Raw genomic sequence first — 21,246 nt, forward strand, 5'->3', positions numbered from 1 at the left:
GGATCCTCACCGCAGCACTCAAGTCGATCTTTGCATTGCCCTCACATGGGGATAAACCATTACGCAGTACATTGGAGCACAATCAGATTGCACATGAGCTGCATTTTCCCAGCAGCTCATGAGTATTTCAAAAAAGAAAAAAGGACTGCGGGGCATGTTCTACTGTCATCATCATTATCAGTCAGCAGCAGCAAAAAAGTGACAACTGAGTGAAGTTCTGGAGGCGTACTTTTATACTGTCACAATACACAAAACATTAAATTATGAACTACAAAGAGGCCCAAGAAGTTTTTGTGACTGTAAAGTTGAGATCAGTGGTGCATTATTTAGTAAATGGCTTAGATTTAAAGTTTTTAAATCAAATATTTTGTACCCTGCTGTTTTCTTTAAAAAGAAAAGCATTTGCTCAAATAAACAGTATGAGCTGTAAAAGACCAACTATAATTACAATATAATATCAACAGATATCTTCTATCTATATGATTTACACCAAATGGAACAATAAAATAATTCAATGAGCTTCAACACGTCACTTTACACTGTGTTGGTCAATTGTACAACTCCAAATCCATTGATACACAATGATTTGATTTAGATTCTTCCATTATGGTTGATTCATACAGGTCTGTGTAGGCAATAAATCATTTATGTAATCTGTATTTCCTATCATCAAGGACTCCCACCATAATTGCACATCCTGGCATAAACACACAATGATACAATAGCCTCATTTATTTCATTAAGAAACTACCATGTTAACCTATATCCAGTCAGGAAGAGTATGTCCTGATTTACCCATTTGTAGCAAATGGGGATACAAAGAATAGAGCCTAATGATTTGGCGTTAGGCTCTATTCTTTGGATGTACCCTGGATTACCCGAGCAGCGTGCTAAGATAAAACAGGGAACATGTGCAGAACCCCCTGTTGGGTGTAGCAGGCAATGTGCCTTTCTTTAGGTTGAATATCGTTTACCAAGACCGTGTTTGGACTCGACAAAAAGGTGGAGGCTGGGGTGGTGGAGGCAAGTTGCCGGCAGCAGGCGTGGGTGGCAGTGTAGGTGAGCAGGAATCATGGAGGATGAGGTCGTATTTAAAGGGGCCGCTTTGGTGAGAGAATGAGCTGTGATTGGTGGGTGGCTGACGAGCACCTGTGACCTATCGGTAGCTGACAGCTGAGCATATGACTCCGTGTCCTGCATGAACTAACGCAAAGCTTCATTATCTGTAAATTCTGCTCCTCATTGGCTATACAACTACGTCAATGGCTTGGTGCTATTACAAACAGGATGAGATCCTTCCTCTCAACACAGACTTACTGACTATTGAACCCTGTGCACAGGACATCAAGCTACTAAGTGGTCAAACAGGGTGTCAGTATTGGGCCGGACAAATAAAGAATTTTAGCATTGTCGACTTCATTGCAAGAAAGTTCCCACTCTGAGACTGTGTGGATTTTGTGGACTCCAAATTGCCCAGAGGTGTGAAAGGTTGTTTATGTGTATGTTGGCCCTATATACGCTCGCAACCTGTCCAGTGTGTACACAGCCTCTCGCTCAATATTCTCTGGGATTGGCTCCATCTCCCCCTGTGACCCTCAAAGGATAAATAGAATAGATAATGGATGGAAACATAAGGATGTTTCTTTTCATCAAACTGCCCATCAAATTTTATACATAAAAAATCCTACAGCTGATGCATTACTAAGGTCTTCACAAGCCAAGGATGTTTGAATCAATAATTATATTTAAAATGGAGGTGCAACGTCCTTGTGTTTAGGTCATTGTGCAAGTTGTTGACCTCGAACTCATAAAGGATACGTTGCTCGTATGTTGTATGGAGGAATAGGAAACACTGGTCATATACAACACTGCTAATTACCCTCAGATCTAAACTGTGCATGTTTAGCTGATGGATTCTGACTTTTAAACACCGGGAAAAAAACTGTGTTCAATAAATTTCCCACGATTGAAAGTAGGTTTTATATTTTATTCCAAAACCTTCAAAATAAGTTTCAAGTTCAAGAAAGTAGAATAAGCTTAGACACAATGCAAAGCATCATATACAGACGGATAAAATACATTTTATATATTGCAGACAAGCCATGGTGGGTCTTACATATGTACAGTATGTATGTAAACTTTTATTTACAAACTTTTTTACATATACAAAAAGCCTTGTTTCTATTTTTCTTTGTATATATTTATATATATATATTTATATATATATAGATTTTCCATATACTCCCCACTAGCATTTGTACTACAATAATGAAAAAGAAAAACATTTACATATATGTCGATCCATTTTTTCTTTTTATATTACAAATGTATTTTCATAAAAATATATCTCTGTACAAAAAAGGTTTTAATTCGTTAACATATTCTCCTTTTCTCAGAGACACTTTCCCTCCGTAGTTGCTCTCTGTAGTATCACACAGTCTGCTCACGTCCACGTTTGACCATTTTCTTTACACGTATCCCTTTTGGTGTACAGCAAGAGAATGACACTCGATCATTGCCTGTTACTGTTTCGTTGGTTTATTGAGGCGTTTAGGGGCCATGTTGATCTTGCTTAGGTGCAATGGGCTGTCATGCCTTTCAGCCTCACATAGTGGAGATCTACTGGATTGGCATGAAATAATATCATGAGAAAGGAAAAGAAGAAAACTCGGGACCTGGCAATATCGTTGTTACCATGACAAACACACAGGAATGTAAAAGTCTCTGGTAATAAAAAGCAGCTCTCTGTAAATATTTTGCTATGTTATACACTATAGATAAATTGGACATTCTGTTTTTATTCCAAGGATGACACATACTGGCATTTTTTTTTCTCCATTACTGCACACAAACAGGGGAGCAGTTGACAGATATTGAACACGGTATAGATAGATAAATTCTGATGCACTCAGTGAAATGAAATACATTCAGTGGTTTTTCCAGCAATAACTCCGGCGACAAATCATTCCAATCCTTTCCATTTATAGAATAAAATTCCTCTAAGCTCCACAGCCTTTCAAAATACACCCCACCCCTCCTTGTGGTTAAGTCCACTAGACACGCTGAAATGGGCAGAATAGTGATGGCAAATTACATTGAATGGGCCTGAAAAACACCGGACAGCGTGGCTGTGATGCTGCAGTCAATAAGCAGTGACAATGACAAAAAAGAAAAGGACGGTAATAAATGATAGTTGATGCATAATATGTCAAACAGCATGACTGATGCATTTCTCTGGTTTTCGGTACATGTGCGATGCAGCCTTTGCTGAGAAGTGAGAGCTGCAGTTGCACAAAGAACCTGGAAGTTTTTGGTCTCGCCCCCCTCAACAGTGAGGAAATTCAGTGAACTCGATGGGAACTAAAAAAGACCATAGCCGTGATGTGTTTCATTATAGAAGAGATGGTGAGCAGGAGAGAACTCCCGAGCTGCGTCGGGCTGATAACGGAAATGAACTTAGGATGAGCGGAGTTTTGCTCTTAAAATATGCAAAGAGAACCGGGAAGTAGCTATCAAGAAAGACCGTCTCCCAGCTCTTACAGCAAGGCTCCATCCAGAACTCACTGATATCCATTTACACAGAACCGGACTTTCTCCGAGAACTTTATGGATTAACCCAGATAGGTTAGAAAAAAGTTTCTATCGGCCCATTAAATGAAAACCACCCACTGAATCAATTCTTAATCTTAATTCTGTTATTTTGTCTAATTCTTATTGGGTTGAATTCAGATTTTCTTGAAAGGGGGGCTCAGTTTTTTGAGTCAATGTGTGTCGGGGTCAGACTGGTGGAGCAGGCAAAACCAATCCAATCTTCATTTTTAATGATTGAATTCTTGAAAAAGAGCCACTGTTGCTGGTCCATCACATCACAGGGTTGTACCAAGGCACTGTAATGAACATAAAGTGCTTATAGGAGACTGGAGGTACAAAAACATGGGGAAAAAGTGTATGAGTCCGATCATTTAAAAACTATTTCTGAAATCTCTCAGCCTGAGCCCTTGTTGATAAAGAACAATCATAGTTGTGTGAATTGTGTTCGTCCAATCCAGTGTTTAAACAGATAGAATCACTTTTATCTAGGGGCCACCATCCCATTTGTTTGTTTAATATTCCACGCAGTTTGAGAAAAGTGTTGCATACTGTGTGTTAAACGATAAAGGAGAAAGACCATGCCAAAGTGGCCTCAACAGACAGGGACTGGAATTAAATGAAGCATACTCATTCTGCTCAAATATCTGGAGCAATTTCAGAATTAAAACAAAAAAATGAAAACGCAACAGGCGCTTAAATAGTGAGAACTGAGCACCGGTGCCTCAAGATGAATGAGTGCAACTGTTCCTCTCTCCTCCGTGAAATCTCCAGGGTAATTCAATCGTTTCCTAACCCATCAATTCACGACCGGAGCGGGCAAATGGCAATATTCTATCTGTAGTGTCGAGATAAGCGAGAGCTTTAAAAGTAATAAAAATGTAAAAGCAATTACCGACCCAGGGCGGAACTGATTGAAGGAACAATAGAGTGATTTGTTTCATTTGTTGAAATTCTGAGAGAAATCATGTACTGTGGGTGATTGTAAGGACTTCATTAAAAAACAGGTGCTGCGGAGGTTGATTCTGACTGTGAAAGACATTTATATCTATATAGATATATCTACTGTATATATATATCTATATAGATAGATATGTATATATGCGTATACATATATGGCAAAAAGTACATGGTAAATGGAGCAGTCTGGGGAGTAGACTGCTTTTTTGGGAGTCGGACATCACGTAATTGAGGTTCTGTCCTGTCAGTGGTAATGGAAAGATGAATTCTGTTTTCGATATGGGTTCGACAATGAAGCAAAGCTAAATTAAAGCAAATTGCATGTAATGTCTCAATTTGCTGCAGTGAAATTCGAGCACTATTCACCCCACTCAGCATCCACAGGATACACAGGTATGGGAAAGTGGTAAATAGCTGGGAGCAGCGTGTTTGAAATCCAGTGGGCTTCCTTCCTTCACACACACATTCTATGCACACATACTCACGTCATTGTGTTGGAGTACGGGTCTGACAACAGCTCCCTCCTGTTTGGCTATTTCAAAACACAATTTTCTTTATATCACTGCCCATTTGCCATAGATTTAAGGAGTGTTAGCATTAGAGGCATACATATCATATTATCATTTCCAGCTAAATGCATGGGTGGTAATCACTGTGGCAACCCTCCACATCATTTTCATGATGAGCAAAGACAAAACAAAGCCACATCACTCTTTTTTCAAAGGTCTGGAGCTGTCAGGAGTTACCTGGGGGGGGGGGGGGGGGGTCCACAGGGAAAACATCACTGTTTCCTTCATTCTTCACACTCCAGACGCCTCCAGGAAAACAGGGACGGAACATGACCGCTCTTTTGATCTTTTGTTTTCCTGAGGCCAAGTTCAGGCAGCTCGCTCTCTGCATCTTGATCCCAGAGACATACAAGCGTGTACCTTCAAGCCGGAGGAACATGTGAAGGGGTGGATCCGGGAGTAAAAGAAACTTGAAATCAGACTTGGAAGTCTAACTTTTGGAAATGAAACCAAAAAAGAAAAGAGTCAGGTACGATGTGGTCCCAAGACATTTGTTTGTCCATTGAGTTATCACAGTTGCCATTCCTGCTCGGACCCAGCTGATGTGTTTTTCTCCTCAGAGCGACAGTGGGTGGTTTTAACAGATGCCTGTGAAGCAAATCTGAAAACATCACCTCTTGATGAACATTCTGAAAAGTTATAGAGGTGGATTTGTGAACACACACATTCTCGTCAGTCTCAAATGTAAAGTGACTGCACTTCAATCACAACACAAGAGGAGGAGGATGAATGTTGAAGAAAGAGGCTGAAGTAGCCTTCAGGTTTTGAGCTCTTGCGGAATCTGTACACTGTCCTCAGTACTTTGTTTTTCATTGACTGGTGTCCAGAGCATCAAGGTAGACATATAGTGAAGCTCCTTAACCCACATCTTTGCATTTCTTAAAGTAAAATGACAAATACAGGAAGAAAAAAGGAAGAGATTTTATCAGATGATCTGACGTGTCTGGTTGAATCTTTGGGGCAACAGACAGGAGATATTTTGGGACAGACTGCAGCCACATGTGCAGAAATACACACACACACACACACATACACACACACACACTCTCTTCCACTCATTCCCTTTCCCGCATATACACGTAAATTCTCTCAACAAATTCTCACTAAGTGCTTTTTCAGCAGCCCTGGCTACCTTTTAACCCCCGCTCTGGACACAGCTGCCTCAGCAAACAGAATTTCATCCCTGCTTCCAAAAAAAAAGGACTGAGTCAGGCTTGAGAAGTAATGACAGAACGTGGTGTATCTTCAACATGGCCTTTGAAACTCACTGAATTTTTTATTCATCCTCAGCCAGAGACCTGGAGCCCCCCGTTGAAACCTCTTAACAACCTCTGGGAGCAGACAGTTGTGTGTGTGGGGGGGGGGGGGACAGGGTTCCAAAGTACTCATAGCAAAAAGCAAGCAGCGTATATAAAAAAGAAAGCAAAAAGAAAGCAAATGGAAAACAGAGATGTATGAATCCAAACAGTCTAGAGAGTCTCTTTCTGACTCGCACAGGCCAATGACTGCCTCACAGTTCACTTGCACGGAGATCTCTTTTAGCTACTGGTCAATTTCTTGACTCAAATTTGACCATTAAATACCCTTTGGGTTTAGGCGGAGGGCGGTGAGAAAAGTCATCACAGCTTTGCTTCCAGCAGGGACTCCTGTCGGCTGCAGTTTCAGGTGGAAGCGTTTCCTTAAAATATGGAACGATTGAGAAAACCATGTAAAAGTGACCAAAAAAAGCATTTTGCTCTTGGCATTTGTTGCAGTTGCTGTTGTCTTCACATGGTTTCTGCTTTTTTTATCTTCCAACCTCCTTCGAGTTAGAGCCTTTTCCACTAGAGATGTTTCTTGAATGTATTTCAGCAAATAAAGTAATCTTTGTCTTGCCCTCTGCTTAAGGAACGATGGATGGCCTCTGTTGGCAGGCAGGCGAAGATGTGGTGCACCTCTCCTCCCCTAAGTGAATCAAGGATGAATGAAAAGATCTAACACAGGATGTGGAAGACATGGTCACAGGGGAGGATCAAGGAAAAGAGTGATGTACATCGAAAATAGACCAAGTGAAAAAAAAAAAGGTAAGCAAAAAAACCCAGAAAGAATGGAGATGATAAAGATGAAAGAAATCACACAGAGGGAAGATAAAAGCATTAATGTGATATTCTCAACAGTATTAAAATAAATTATACATATTCTATATTTTTCAATACAGTATAAACAAACTAAATGAGTCATTTATATGAGAGATATAGATCAAAGGAAACTGCAGCATGAGAAATCCAATCAGATTTTTTTTTATCTGCAGAAAATTGTTGAGGGATTGGTTTGGGAAAGGTTTAGTGAGGATATTTACCTCTGGAGGAAGCAGTTGCTATACAGCTGTGCACACTGTGCTGACTGTGAACTCTGTCTCACTGGCCATGATGTCCGTGGGTTGGATGTTGCGGTCGTACATGGGGTTCTCGAACGTAGCTCGTCCATTAGTGTTCTCATGGCCCACGTAACCATTGAAGGGGACTTTGGGTCTTCTTCTGAAATCAAATGAATCGATATTTTCCACAAATGAGTTGTGTTCACATCAGAGTTGGACAATAAAGCTGTTATATGTACAGTGGAGATACAATATGTGTCACAATATGATGTAATGTTTTTTTTACAGGACAAAAAGCAGTTTTAAACAAAGATGGACATGTGTCGCTTTATCCTCCCGTTGTACAGAAATTACAAAATATCCTGAGCATGGCTGCCACCATCTTGCGCATTTGACCTTATTTGGAGTCTGCACAATAATGATGATGTGGAGCAGCAATATCCTGTCAATAGTCTAAATAACTGTATCATTACCAGAGTGTCTTGCCTGTTATAAAGAATTAAAAAGGAAAATGTATAAATGTAAGAAATAAGCAACTATAGCTATAAATAAAAGTCAAGATAACAATGGTAAATATAATAACAATAAAATGACTGACATAGATAGGGATGCTACATAATACATAATAAGAATTTGTGCACATTTGCAATTAGTGTATTTAAGTCATATGTTAAATATGATATGATATTGCATAATGTTTAAAGGTGACATCTCAGCTGTCAATCATGATGATTCACTATGTTTTTAAAGCATCAAATGACGAACTAAAATGAAACTTAATGGAAAAAAAACAATAATGTGATAAGAAACGAAGAAAGAACAGAATGTTTTATTTGACTTTTTAGTTTTGTCCATGTCCCATCTGCTAACACGGAGGGGGCAGAGTTTATAACCTATTCTGCAGCCAGCCATCAGGGGGTGACAGAGTTGATTTGGCTTCACTTTATGGGGGCTGCCATGTAGTCCATCTTTATATAAAGTCTATTGTTTTAATTGTGACAGTGTTTGGATCACACAAGGGAAGCACTGACTGACTCACTTATTACTGTTTTAATCTATTCCTCTAACTACTTTAATCTGCCTCGATAAGAGAATCACAGATAATAATTTCCTCATTGGGATCAAGAGGTGCCTTATCCAAAAAATCCATATCAGGTGAATGTATTTTGAAGGGCGAATGCAGAAATAAGAAAGAAAGAAATCAAGCAAAATTCCGGTTCTTTGCAGAGGTGATGTAACTCTTGTCTAACAACTATTGCAAAAACTGTTGCTGGCACATGATGTCGCAGTGTGAAAACACCAATGCTGTGACACTTACCTGTGTTTGTAGAGGTACAGAGCGAAGCCTGCAATGATCATGGCTATAAAAGGCACTAGGATGGCTGCCGCCACTGAACTGCTGTTGGAGGCGAAGTTGTAGCCTGGGGGTTCTCTGCTGGGATCTAAACTCTCTGCAAGAAAAACAGATTCGACATCAAGCCTTTGTTTCAGTAAAAAAATGACTGCCGATATAATACAGTATAAATACCCTATAAAATAATACAAAACAAAGTCCAAAACACAAAGTTCACAAAAGTGAAAGTGCAGAGAACTTGACAACCTGACAACAGTTAAAGACAAATAGTCAAGTAAAAACTCCAATTGTTAGAGTTTTACCAGTGTGTTTAAACATTTATTTCCGTGCTTTATTTTAATTTTCCTCCCTTCGAATGCCATTATCCTAACAATGACTCCTAATTACTGGCATCCAGGGCCCACAGCTATTAACTCATTTCAGATTCGTTCTCTAATTCATGGAGGTATGTCTCTGCAGCAGCAGCGACAGTGGAGGAGTGACAGTCCACCTGTTTACCGCAGAGTGCCAAAAAAGCTCCAATAAAGCACGAGTGACAAACAAGACGGAATTCAATTAGTGGGTTTTGCAGCGTTTGCCAATCGACCCCCTGCCGGATGAGCTCCAGCACACAGCACAGATGCACAAACACACTCACGCTTGCAGTCGCACCAGAGTTTAACACAACATGAAAAACGTCGGCAAATTGAGAAGGGTTGTTTCCAAGACGCCCAGCCCACCTCCAACACTCATATCTGTTACCCTGGCACCAGCCCCGGTCCTGTGTTTTAATAAAGAGCTGTTGGCTCAATCAGTGTACTGTGTGAGGGGAGGTGGGGGGTTGGAGGGTTCTGCACCTGCTGTTCAAGTACCTTTCTCATTACACTAGATTTTCACATCCACTTTCATGCAGCTTTCTTGTTGTATAAACACAATTAATCGATGTTAACAGCGCATACCTTCACGCTCAGTTCCAAATTCCTGCTCGTATCGGATCTGTGTTTGCACCGACGCTCCTGCACCTCAGTCTGTCATGCAGCCGAAAAAAAGGAAGCTACCGCAACCGTTGTTTTGTTTTTAAAAAAACAGATTTTGAAAATTACTAATTAGATTGATTTGATAATATAGAATCAATACATAATCTGAACATGAAAGCTTTCAGCAGCATTTGAAGTATAAATTTAGACACATAGTTCAACATGTGTACAGTCCAGGATCCCAAAGGGACTTGAAAACACGAGCACACATTTGATTTAATGTATATCAGATTGCTCTTCACTGAGAAGTGAGATGTAGGTAGAGGTTTATCCAAAAAGTCCAAAACTGATTGTGAAGTTGGAAAAGACTTGATGCCTAGTCAGTGGTGGATGTAGCATTATTCTAACTCAGGGGCCATAAGGGGGCCACAATTAACACAGAGGGGCCCGTTATATGTCCAACATCCATATGCAATTCCTGATTCAGTAAGGTTCACATGTATTTGTTGTTGTAGTTTGTATATTATTAGCAAGCGACAAGTTATTTTTTTAACACTACTGACAGGACAGTGACAGGGGCCAATCAGATTTCAGTTGGTGCCAGTGCCCCCCTGGCCCTGCCCCTTGATCCACCCCTGTCTTCATTACAGCATGGCCTCCTATGCTGATTTGCATTATGTGGTAGATCAAGTACATGTTTTCTTCATACATAGGGCTCCATTGACCTATTTAACATCAGTGTAACAGTGGGTGGCAGCAGTTAACCCGTGTTGTAAATGGTTTGTATTTATATAGCGTTTTTCTAGTCTTGATGACCACTCAAAGCACTTTACAGTACAGTTTTGCCATTCACCCATTCACACACACATTCATACAGTGCAGCACGTTTTGTCCTGTGAGTATAGTTGTGACCTGGCAACAATCATTTCAGAATAAGTACAAACCTCCTATTTTATTTTTGAATAATTACGCTTTAATTACAGCATTTTTATGCAGCAATGAAAAAGTGCATCAACACATGCAGATATAATCTTACACATGCTATAACCCTCCACCATGTGTGCCTTGTTAAGTGACTGTGATTAAAACAGGGCAATGAAAGTCTTTCACACACATATGCGCGCCCCAGGAATCTGGATCCATGGAGTCAGGATGTATGGATTTGCTGAATATATACTATAGCAAGAGGAAAAACCTCAGCGGGGTGGATGACGTGAGTGGGATTTCTAAGTCACAAACATGAAGCAGAATATACGGATAGCTGCAGCTTTGAAAAAAAAAAGTTCTGTACCTATGACAGCATAGTTTAAGTTGCAGAAGGAAGCAGAGAAGAATGGATATTTACTGTATCAAAACAGCGTGATGTGTGGTTACTTGATATTAAAAGCCGCAGATTGGAAAGAGTCTGTGTGGCTGTGCTGTGTGTGTGTGTGGATGTCATTTTATGATTATTAATCCTGTTTGTCATCTGTGTTTGCCTCTTTACGCTGGATTCACATCCTCCAGACGTCTTCTCACATTTGTAAAAGTAAATAAATGACAAATCCAACACTGCAAATCACATGCTGTGAAAGCAATTGGTGCTCCGCTCAAGGACTCCATATTCAGTGCCAACCAAAAGTACTGGCACAGTTACACATATTTTGTAATTCAGGCTCTTTGCTACACACGGAGGCCAAGACTCAGCTTTAACGTGGGTTTACATCATTATATAAATTACTTAGGGGAAGATATTACCTTTTTAACAACCACTGCCCAATTTGCAAGGATTCAAAAATAACTGGACACCTAGCTAGTAAATGATTCTTGTGCAGCTCAGTGGTGGAATAAGTATTCAGTCAAAGTCCAAATTTCAAGACTTTTCTTAAAGGTCCAGTGTGTAAGATTTAGGTGAAAGGGAACTATTGGCAGAAATTTTATGAAGAATAATCCTGATGATGTTTTCACTAGTTCATTTGATCTTAATTGTATGAATTGTAGTTTTCTTTACCCCAGAAAAGAGCCTTTATATTTAAATACTTTATATTTACATGGAGGGGACCCTCTCTACGGAGGCCGCCATGTTTTTTACATTAGTCCAGCTTGGACAAACTAAAACACCTTTTGAGTTTTTATGACAATTAAAGGCTACCACATTTTTCATGTTTGGAAGGAGAGGGTGAGGTGAGGGGTGTTCAGCTGCAACATGCAACTTCAACACTAGATATCACTAAATTCTACACACTGTACCTTTAATTAAAATGTTTTTTTTACAGCTGTAGATTTCTGTAGATGTTAGAGGTTGAGCTCACTTTTTTAACTGTTGGCTGTTCAATGTACTTAGTTACTGTCCACCACTGGTGCAGCTGTGTGTGTTGTCTAGTTCATGCAGTAAGAAGCTGAAACATCACTCCGAGTTGACTGAGGGTTGAGAGTTTGAGGTGGAGTTAAAATGAAGAGTTCACTCACCCAGCCTCTGTAGACCAAACTGGCCAAAGCCTTTGCCTCTGACAAATCCCTGGTACACAAAGGAGTTGGATGAGGAGATGTGGGACACCTGGGGAGAGAGGGGAATGGAAGACAGACACTTTATGTGTCACATCCAGGCTTTACAAAGGAGCGTATCATCTGAGTGTCAGAAGCCAGCGCATGCAGAAAATGAAATATCATGTCAAAGGAGCTGAGAGGTGCTCTTATGGCTGACATTTAATATGACGCCTTTTTCTGCTCAAGAGCACAAACATCAACACACTCAGCTGCACTGACTGCAAGCACACACACACACACACACAAAGCGTGTTACACAAGACGAACGCTCCACTTCGCACCAGATGGGCGTGCACGTACAACACACGCATTAAAATAACACACAAACACATACACAGGCGCGCGTTCACACACATACCCTGACCTGCTTTCTTAATTATATCTGGGGTGTGCGCTCACTGGAGGTGCCGGAGGTTGGGGCATAATACGGGAGAGAGGAGTGGAGGGGGAGGGGGCGGATGTCTGTCGAGTACTGATTACCAGGCAATGATTTAAGTGACATTTTAATTAAAGAGAAAACTCTTGGTGGGCCCTCCATCTCCCTAGAGTGACAAGGTGTATGTGTGCTTGTGCATATTTCACAAAATATGCATGCGTTCCTCTGTGTGTGTGTCTGTGTGTGTGTGATGTAACATCTCTGCAGCTACAAGAGAGAGATGCTGATTTGAGCCCGACCCTGAACATGCACTTACATGTCCGTCCAGGGCCCAGTTGTCTATTTTGAACTTGTTGACGAAGATCTCCACAGGCCCTCTGATCTGGTGGACCTGCAGCAGCAGCTGAGCCTCCTCCTTCTTATATGTACCTGCAACAACAAACAGTGGTTTAGGAGCAACAGTCACAATGACCAGGGTTCAGAGGTCGTCCCAGGCACCCGATTCAAAACTAAAGGTGAGGGTACTTTAGAAGTTGTGACTCTAACACTGTGGAAAACTCTCCCCATTGATTTACACTCTGCACTATCTATTGAAGCATTTCAAAAACAACTGGAAACCCATTTATTCACACTGGCTTTTGTCTCATAAATATAATTAATTTTTAATTCTCAAGGTAACTGTTGAATTTCTTTTTAAATGATTCTTCTTTTATCGTCTTATGTTGCTTTTAAAATGTGTCATGATGCCTTTTATATTTTATAAAGCACTTTGAAATGACTTGATGAAATGTACCGCACAAATTAATTAGCGTCTCCTTTGAATCCACGTGTTTTTATTGTCTTTCATAGTTTTTCATTGCTCATCTAGTGTGTATCACTAAATGTTGGTGTTCGGTTTTTTGTGATAGTTGGATGCAAAAAAAAAATTCTGATTGCTGTTGAAGTGAAAATAATTTTATACTTTGCTTTGTTTATGTTTATTGACATGACTCCACTGGTTTGTCAAATACAACATATGTAAATGAGATTCTTCTTTGAGGTTCATTCATACTTCCTGGTCATGTCACATCACTTGATAATGTTACATCTATCCTACAGTATGTTGGTCATGGTCACTTGACATGTAAACTTTTCTTTTGTTCATGTGAGGAAACAAACAAGTCTACAGTACATTACATGTAATTTTGCTGCTGCTTTTATCCAAAGTGACTTAGTGCATTCAACATTTATGAGGAGCCATTTTGGTGGGGATTCAGCATCTTGCCCAAGGAGACTTCAGCATGGACTGGGGTTTGAGCTACTGACCTTCTGGTTGAAGGACAACTGCTCTACCCCCTCAGTCTCAGCCGCCTCTTCATGAGTTATGTTTCGCCTGTCGTGTGTGTGTGTACTCTATGTAAACACTTCACATGTGCTTGTCTTTGTCCATTTCCTCTTACATGCATGCGAGAGTGAACACTGACCTAGCACAGTATTAAAGTACCTCAACTGAGAATCATTGTCTCTTATTCTCTGATTTTAACCTTCATCATGCAGTAGAACCAAATTTTGTCAGAGATACAACATTGAAGTCTGAGACTATCATTACTCGTATTTTCACAGTTCATTTTCACAGTTCATGATTCTTTGTAGAAAACGTTGGCAGAAGTTCATTGACTGACATGAAACTGTGTTACAAAATGAGCACCAAACATTGACAAATGAATATCAAGAACAGTGACTAAAATGTCTTATTGTACATTGAGAAATGAAGGCTAAGATGAACTGTGGAAGTCCAGATCTCTTAGAGCAAGAAAACTTTCCGAAGAAACTGAGCATCTGCTGTGTAGAGAAGCAAATTAAATCAGCAACGTGACGACAAGGCAGTAGCAGGAAGGTTGAAGTGGTGGATAGAATGAATGTACAGCTGGGGTCTACATAGAAAAATCATTGGCATGAGACCTTACCTGTGACCTCAGCTAACACAAGTCAACATCTGAATAAGCCAGAGTCGTGGAAGTTCTTCTCACTTCCTCTCTCAGGCTTTTAACCCATCGGTGCCTAAACTTCCTGTAAACACCTGGAATGTTGTGTTCTTCTGTGTCTAACAGCCCTTTTGTCCACTCGACTGAAGGTCACATACTACTGCATCTGAACTCGCAACTTTTGTTGACAATTTCACATTGTGGCACTTTGCCAGTAACAAAGAATATACCTCTGCATTTGTTGGGGACTATTTACAGAAATATAGTGTATATATGACTCTAATTAAGCTACAGTCCCCATACTCATGGTAATTGGGCAGCACGTCACCCAGCCACCCTGGCTGATGTCGTTTTAATGGGTTTTGGAATCTGAGATTAAACATTGAAATGTAATGTTTAACTTTACAATAAAGCAACGTGATTTTTTTTTTATACGCACACACAACAATCCAAAGCCTGAATCAGCAACATTACTTCCAGTAGAGAGTGTGGCACTTGGTTTGCAGCCGTAGAAAGTGAGTTTAAATACACCGTAATGAAGATTGATAGCACCCAGGTACAGCGGAGTGAAGTGTCCAAGCCGTTACTGATGCAAATTCTGTCTTAATGATCACAGCTGCACAATGATTATGCCACGGGGGGGGAAAAAATAAAATGTCTGCTGCTCTGTAACAGCGGCAATGATCAGCTCCATGCAGGGAGCACATTCACTCCTTGTCCTCACTTGAATGTGTCTGACAAAAGTCTGTTTGGATAAAAGGCGATACAGGGGGGCTCTCATGTGAGAATGATGTCTAATAAAAATGGAGAAGAGTCATGTAGAGTGTGTGAATGTGTGAGAGGTTTTTTGAAAGGGTTGACTATAACTTCTGGTTCTGAAAAAACCCACCTGCCAGTTTGAGTTCCACTCCGCTGTGGTCGATGAGTGTCCCGTTAACGCGATTGCTGAAGGGCTCAAAGGCAGTGATGCTGAGCATAGCAGGCTGCTTCTTCCCCAGGTACTCGTAGGATCCCCTCCACAGAGAGTTCTTTGCAAATACTCCACCAGGGACTAAAAGAAGGGAGGGAGGTGGGGGGGGTAAGCATTCACTTACATTTTTAGACATATAAAAAAAATGGACATTGATCAAGTACTACATATAACAGCGATCATTTACTATCATTATATACTGTAATAGAGATTAATATAAACCAATTAAAGTTCAGTAATATTCAATTCTTTTTTAAATAATTGCCAGAGCAAACATTTAAAAATGAAAAAGGACCTGTCTCACCTGGTAATTTGGAAGGTGGCTCCTGTACTGTCCCCACTGGGCTCTTACCACTTGGGCGGTTATCAGCTGCAGAGGACAATAACACAACATTAACAAAAGACAATACTTCAACTATTAATCCTTTTAACAGGTGCAGTGTGTTCGAACTTTTTAAAGACAACAGCAGCGGAAGGACGTCACCACCATCAGTACATTTCTCCACACCAAAAATACCCTGTGGTGCCCTGAGTGAGACGTGTCTGGGACAAGTCTTGCCCAGGTGTCCCTGCAGGACTACAGCTAAGTTAGAGACACAGTTTTGTAGCTTCAAGGAAAGTGCTTTAATAATGCCTTACAACTCACAGGGGGGCTGCGCTAGCAAACATACACCCACACGAACAAGCAGTGCAAAAAGAGGGCTTTACACACAACTGCAAGGACGGGGGACACTGATGGTAGTTTGAGCACAAACATCACCTTGGACGAAAGTATACAGACAAACACACACACTCCTCCAGCCTTCCACTTTATTAGCTGCCAGTCTTTTGAGCTGCTCCTCCATCACTGTACCCACAGGCGCCGTTAATGTCCCACACGTGCTAAGGCCAGTTCTCTTTCTTTCCTTTCACTTAATGGCATAGACATCGCCCTCTATATTTCTCTTTAAGCCATTAGCATTCGTCTACCCTAGATAATTGTGTGTCGATGACTCTATTTCTTTCCTATATGTATTTAGGCCAATGCTTAGGGATGTCTTAATGGCAGTCTATTTGTCTGCTAGACCTTGTTAACACCGCCTCGCCATTTATAAGAGGTACTTCTGCTAACCTAATCAATGGGATGCATTGGCCTAATCAGGTTTTGCCCCCTTGTTAATATTTCAAGTCTTGTATGTGTGTGTAGCTCTGATTGTGTGTGTGTGTGTGTGTCCATGCTGTGTAATTGTGTGATGGATGGGGCATTCTACCCTGGCATGTGTCTCAGAATAAGCAAGTGTTAACAGAGCTATTCATCAACATTAGCTGAACCTCCAATTTCCCAACCTGAGTCACCACTGAATTGGGCCCCAGTCGAGATCCCAGTGGTTTCAATGAGAGCTGCTAATAGAAACTGCACGTTGTAAACAAGAGGTGAAACGTTTTAGATTTTTAATACATCCATGTGCTTCCCTGGGAAACTGGGTGGCCGTGTGCACACTTTGTGGTGTGTGTTTCTGCCTGTATGTATGTGTGTGTGTGTTCCCACGCCAGCAGGTCAGACAATTACAACAGGCCTGAGTCAGAACCTTCATCTCCCCAATAAATGTTCACTTCACCCCTTCAGCTCTGTTTGAGTTCACTTTCCTGGATTTTCTCCTAACTCAGATTTTCTTACAATTTAGCTCCATGGCCTTTATCCAACCTACTAATGTTAATACTATTGTTGAAATAGAGCAGCAGCAAACCACAAAAGATGCATGTATAGACATCTCCCATTCTTAATATCAAATATTATGCTCCCATATTGAACCACGTCTGTACCTGCACACAGAGGTGGTTTCCCTGTCCAGCTCCCATCAGACCTGCAGGTTCTGTGCTCTGATCCTCCGGCCAAGTAGAAACCAGGCTGACATGTATAGATGAGCGTGTAGCCAAGGGATGGCAGTTCAATGGCTCTCACATCAGACTGGGCTGGCAGCTCTGGTTGGCTGCAGTGATGAGCTGGAGAGGGGAGAGACGGATTAAAGAGACCAAAGAAGAAGAGCTCGAGGTCTTAGAGAAACAGGTTCAAGTTGGGATGAGGAAACGAGCAGGGGGAGAGGGATCAGAGGCGTAAAAGACAAAAGAGAACAAATGCCGTGAAAGAGAAAAAGTGAAAAAGAGCTTAGAGGGGAAGATGTGGGGTCAAGATGAAGACACAGGATATGTAGGTGCCAGACTTTAAGTAATGCAAACTTTGGCTCAAGGCTTTGTCTCCCACTCTGCTTTATGTACTGTATAGTCTTTTTTGCACTATGAGCATATTGCATGCTCACCAATGCACTCGGGTTGAAAACCACTCCAGGTGAGGTTGGGCAGACAAGTGCGGGAAATGGAGCCCTGCAGTAAGTAGCCCTTCCTGCAGCTGAAGAACACAGTGCTGCTGATCTGTAAGAGGAAATACAGAAGGATGTGGACAATGGATTTATCTAGTGCAAGGTGATTTTGCATACACAGTTTAATGAACACATCATTATCCCACTGGTTCAAAGAAACATATGACCTCGACTTTCTGAGCTGAGGAAATATTATCTTAACTGTAGAGCAACACAACTGAGAGCAGTAAAATATTTGATAAAACGGATGAGTGCTGGTGGCCAATGTTCTTTAATTATTTTCTACATTATGCCTTAGAATTTTAAATACATACAGCACATCAAAAAGGGTTTTTGAGCAGTAAATTAAATTAGATGACAGTTTATATTTGATAAAAAAACAGTAATGCTGGTTTTAAAGTATCATTTATTACCAAATTTGTAAAAAAACTACATTCATGGGTTGAACATGGCTCATAACGCCACCTGGTGTTTTAAACCATCTTGGACACTTCAGGGCAGATGATTACTTAGAGTCAACCATTTGAGATTTCTCCATGTCACAAAAGTTTTATATATTTAGAAAGGTAAATGCTCTCTAATCAAAGGAGGGTTTGACACCCCCGCAACCAGCGACCACTCGTGAGTCAGAATCTGGAAAACTGCTGCTCGGCCTTCTCAATGTAAGGTACAGTGATAAGGGAAAATACCCATGGTAGTACATTGATTAAAAAAAACTTGCAGACTGTATAATTCGTTTTTTTTTTTTTTACAATATTTGAATGAAGTGTCCTTTGTGACCACATATTCATACCTGGTAGCCTTGACTGTTGTTCTGATTCCCAAAGAGAGGAGCGCCAGGGTCTCCACAGGTAGTGTGTGTGGGATCTGAAACAAACACACACACACACACACTTCTTTAATAACTGCATTGACTACTATGTTAAAGCAAGTCCTATTTTTTACACATATCACCAGCGCCTTGAGACATTGTGTGGGAAATATTCACAGGTCAGATGTGAAACACAGAGTACACGCCATAAATAACCCAGCACACACACAAGTACACACACATACAGGACCTGTACAAGTGGACATATGTACACACACACTCACATTCACAAATCCGACAGTCTTTAATTCGTGATCTGAACCTTCACTGAGTCCCTGCTCTGAGAGGCTTACAACACAATGACAAGCTTTCAGGCCTTATCAGTCCACACACCCGCATAATCGTTACATAATTTCCCCCACAACAACAAATGTATTATATTCACCACCTCAGGGTTAATAGTAAATTCTCACTGGCTCTTATTTCCTTTGCAGCCTACAGTGCTTTGGGAGGACAATCAAGGAAGCTTCAAATTCCTAATCATGACAATAAAGCTGTACATATACACCATTATCATTATATTCTAGTTACCAAGGCAGGAAGGACAGGATGAAATGTAACATTTCTCATTACTCAAGGGCTTCGTTTGAATCGAAAGCCCAAACAAGGGAATTTAGAGCTAATAAGAGGTGCTGCAAGAGTTCTATTTGTAATTGATTAAATCTTTAACCTTTCCCACGTGTCAGGATCTACAGTTTTCCATCAGTGTATAAACAAAATGACGCTGATAAATGATGCGTATAGGCAGAGGAATTATCAGTGACCCGAGGCTATAATAAATTAATGTTTAAACTAACTATTATCGGGTCAAAGGTTTGCATGTGTGCATATTTTACACCTTCCTCACTTTAACCCCAAATACCACAACGGACCTAAGGGCTGAAACGATGCATTTATTTTATGTGCGATGGTGTTTTTGTCGACGCAGCGAGATTTCCTTCAGTGCTTCGCCGGAGAGTGCTTCACAAATGATATTACTCTTTAATATTATGTTACAGAGGGCCAAGATGGAAGTATGAAATTTAATACGGGTGCCAGTTTCACAAAAGTGTGTTACAAGCACTTCTTTTATAAAATTCACGAATGGTAGCAAAGTAACGTTTAGTTTTGCAGGTAGGACATTGCAGATTAATCTGTGAGCTCTACAGAGGTTTTGCATGCTCATGCACAGATAGTTTATGTTATCAACTAAAAAATGTTTAAATGCACAGGAGAGGGATTGGTCTCAGTTTGGTGAAATTGGGCCCTTGTGCAACACCACATCATGTCTACATGGTAAAGAAAGATTTGGCTGATCCAGCAGTCATTCTGAAAGCAGCGTTCTAAGCTGTTTTAATTCATTAGACGGATAAATCGTTAAATCTTGTTTGCTGGGTTAAATAGTTTCTGCATGCTTTATTTCTTGATTGCAAAACACTAGGGAGAACATAAAGGGGTCAGAATGTAAGCAAGCTAATGGGGTGTTGGTACTAATAGTGTTGTACACATACAATACTTGATGTTCTTTGCTTTGCTTACAGAGGCCATAAACACTGATGCCAGCAACAGCCATTATCCTTTTGTATCTAATGTCTTCGGTTAATACACGAAATAAAGTATTCTGGCAAATTCAGTATGTTAGCCTCACTGTAAATGGATGCACAAATGACTTACCTATGCAAGAGGGTTGTGTGCCACTCCATGTGCCATCATACTGGCAGTATCTCCTGGTAGAGCCCACCAGGACAAGTGGAGGGTAGCAGGAGAAGGAGACAGAGGAGAGGTAAGTGAATCCTCTGTCCTCTCTCCTCCCCTGGGCTGGCATCCCCGGGTCTCCACAGAACACAGCTGCAAAGATACAGGAGAGAGAAACATATGTGGGGTGATCCACAAACCACATTGTGTTATAGTTGAAAATCTTCCAGGTGGGGGGGGGGTCTTGCATTCATACTGCAGGCCTACATATTATATCATCAATGGCACTTACGGAAGCACTGTGGCTTCTCTCCGCTCCAGTTGCCGGTGCCCTGGCATGTTAACACGGTGGGCAGGGACAGCTGGTAACCTTGGTTGCATGAGTAGCTGATGCTGGAGCCCCAGATGAAATCTGTACCGACGACCTGTCCGTTGGGGATGGCGGGAGGTGCACCACAAACGATCGCTACAAAGAGAGGCAGAGGCATTACAGGACAATGAAGTCATATTATTTTAACAACACAAAGAAAATACAGCAATTTGTGTATATATATATATATATATATATATATATATATATATGTATGTATATAGAGAGAGAAAAGTAGTACACACAGCATTTTCAATTTTTAAAGAATTACTTCACAACCCAGAACTCAGATTTCCCTTGCTTGCACCCCAGCCTACAGGGACGACCCCGTGTGATTTGGAAAACAAACGTTCAT

The 21,246-nt window shown here is 40.8% G+C and overlaps 1 protein-coding gene across 2 annotated transcripts in view; it reads right to left on the bottom strand.

Annotated features, from left to right (window-relative positions):
• Positions 1-1,973: 1,973 nt before the first annotated feature.
• The window catches only part of csmd2 (CUB and Sushi multiple domains 2), a 235,903-nt gene continuing 216,630 nt past the window's right edge, over positions 1,974-21,246 (bottom strand). For both annotated transcript variants that reach the window (XM_020090893.2, XM_069516258.1), the window contains 12 exons: positions 20,814-20,987; positions 20,501-20,674; positions 18,770-18,843; positions 17,917-18,028; positions 17,423-17,602; positions 15,924-15,989; positions 15,539-15,700; positions 13,002-13,114; positions 12,232-12,319; positions 8,792-8,924; positions 7,456-7,633; positions 1,974-7,090 (listed from right to left, as the gene is read on the bottom strand). In XM_020090893.2, coding sequence (XP_019946452.2) covers positions 7,474-7,633; positions 8,792-8,924; positions 12,232-12,319; positions 13,002-13,114; positions 15,539-15,700; positions 15,924-15,989; positions 17,423-17,602; positions 17,917-18,028; positions 18,770-18,843; positions 20,501-20,674; positions 20,814-20,987 — 1,436 coding nt within the window. In that variant the 3' untranslated portion in view covers positions 1,974-7,090; positions 7,456-7,473. The remainder of the gene's footprint in view (positions 7,091-7,455; positions 7,634-8,791; positions 8,925-12,231; positions 12,320-13,001; positions 13,115-15,538; positions 15,701-15,923; positions 15,990-17,422; positions 17,603-17,916; positions 18,029-18,769; positions 18,844-20,500; positions 20,675-20,813; positions 20,988-21,246) is intronic.

Source organism: Paralichthys olivaceus, chromosome 20 (assembly GCF_024713975.1).
Source record: "Paralichthys olivaceus isolate ysfri-2021 chromosome 20, ASM2471397v2, whole genome shotgun sequence".
Classification (NCBI taxonomy): Eukaryota; Metazoa; Chordata; class Actinopteri; order Pleuronectiformes; family Paralichthyidae; genus Paralichthys; species Paralichthys olivaceus.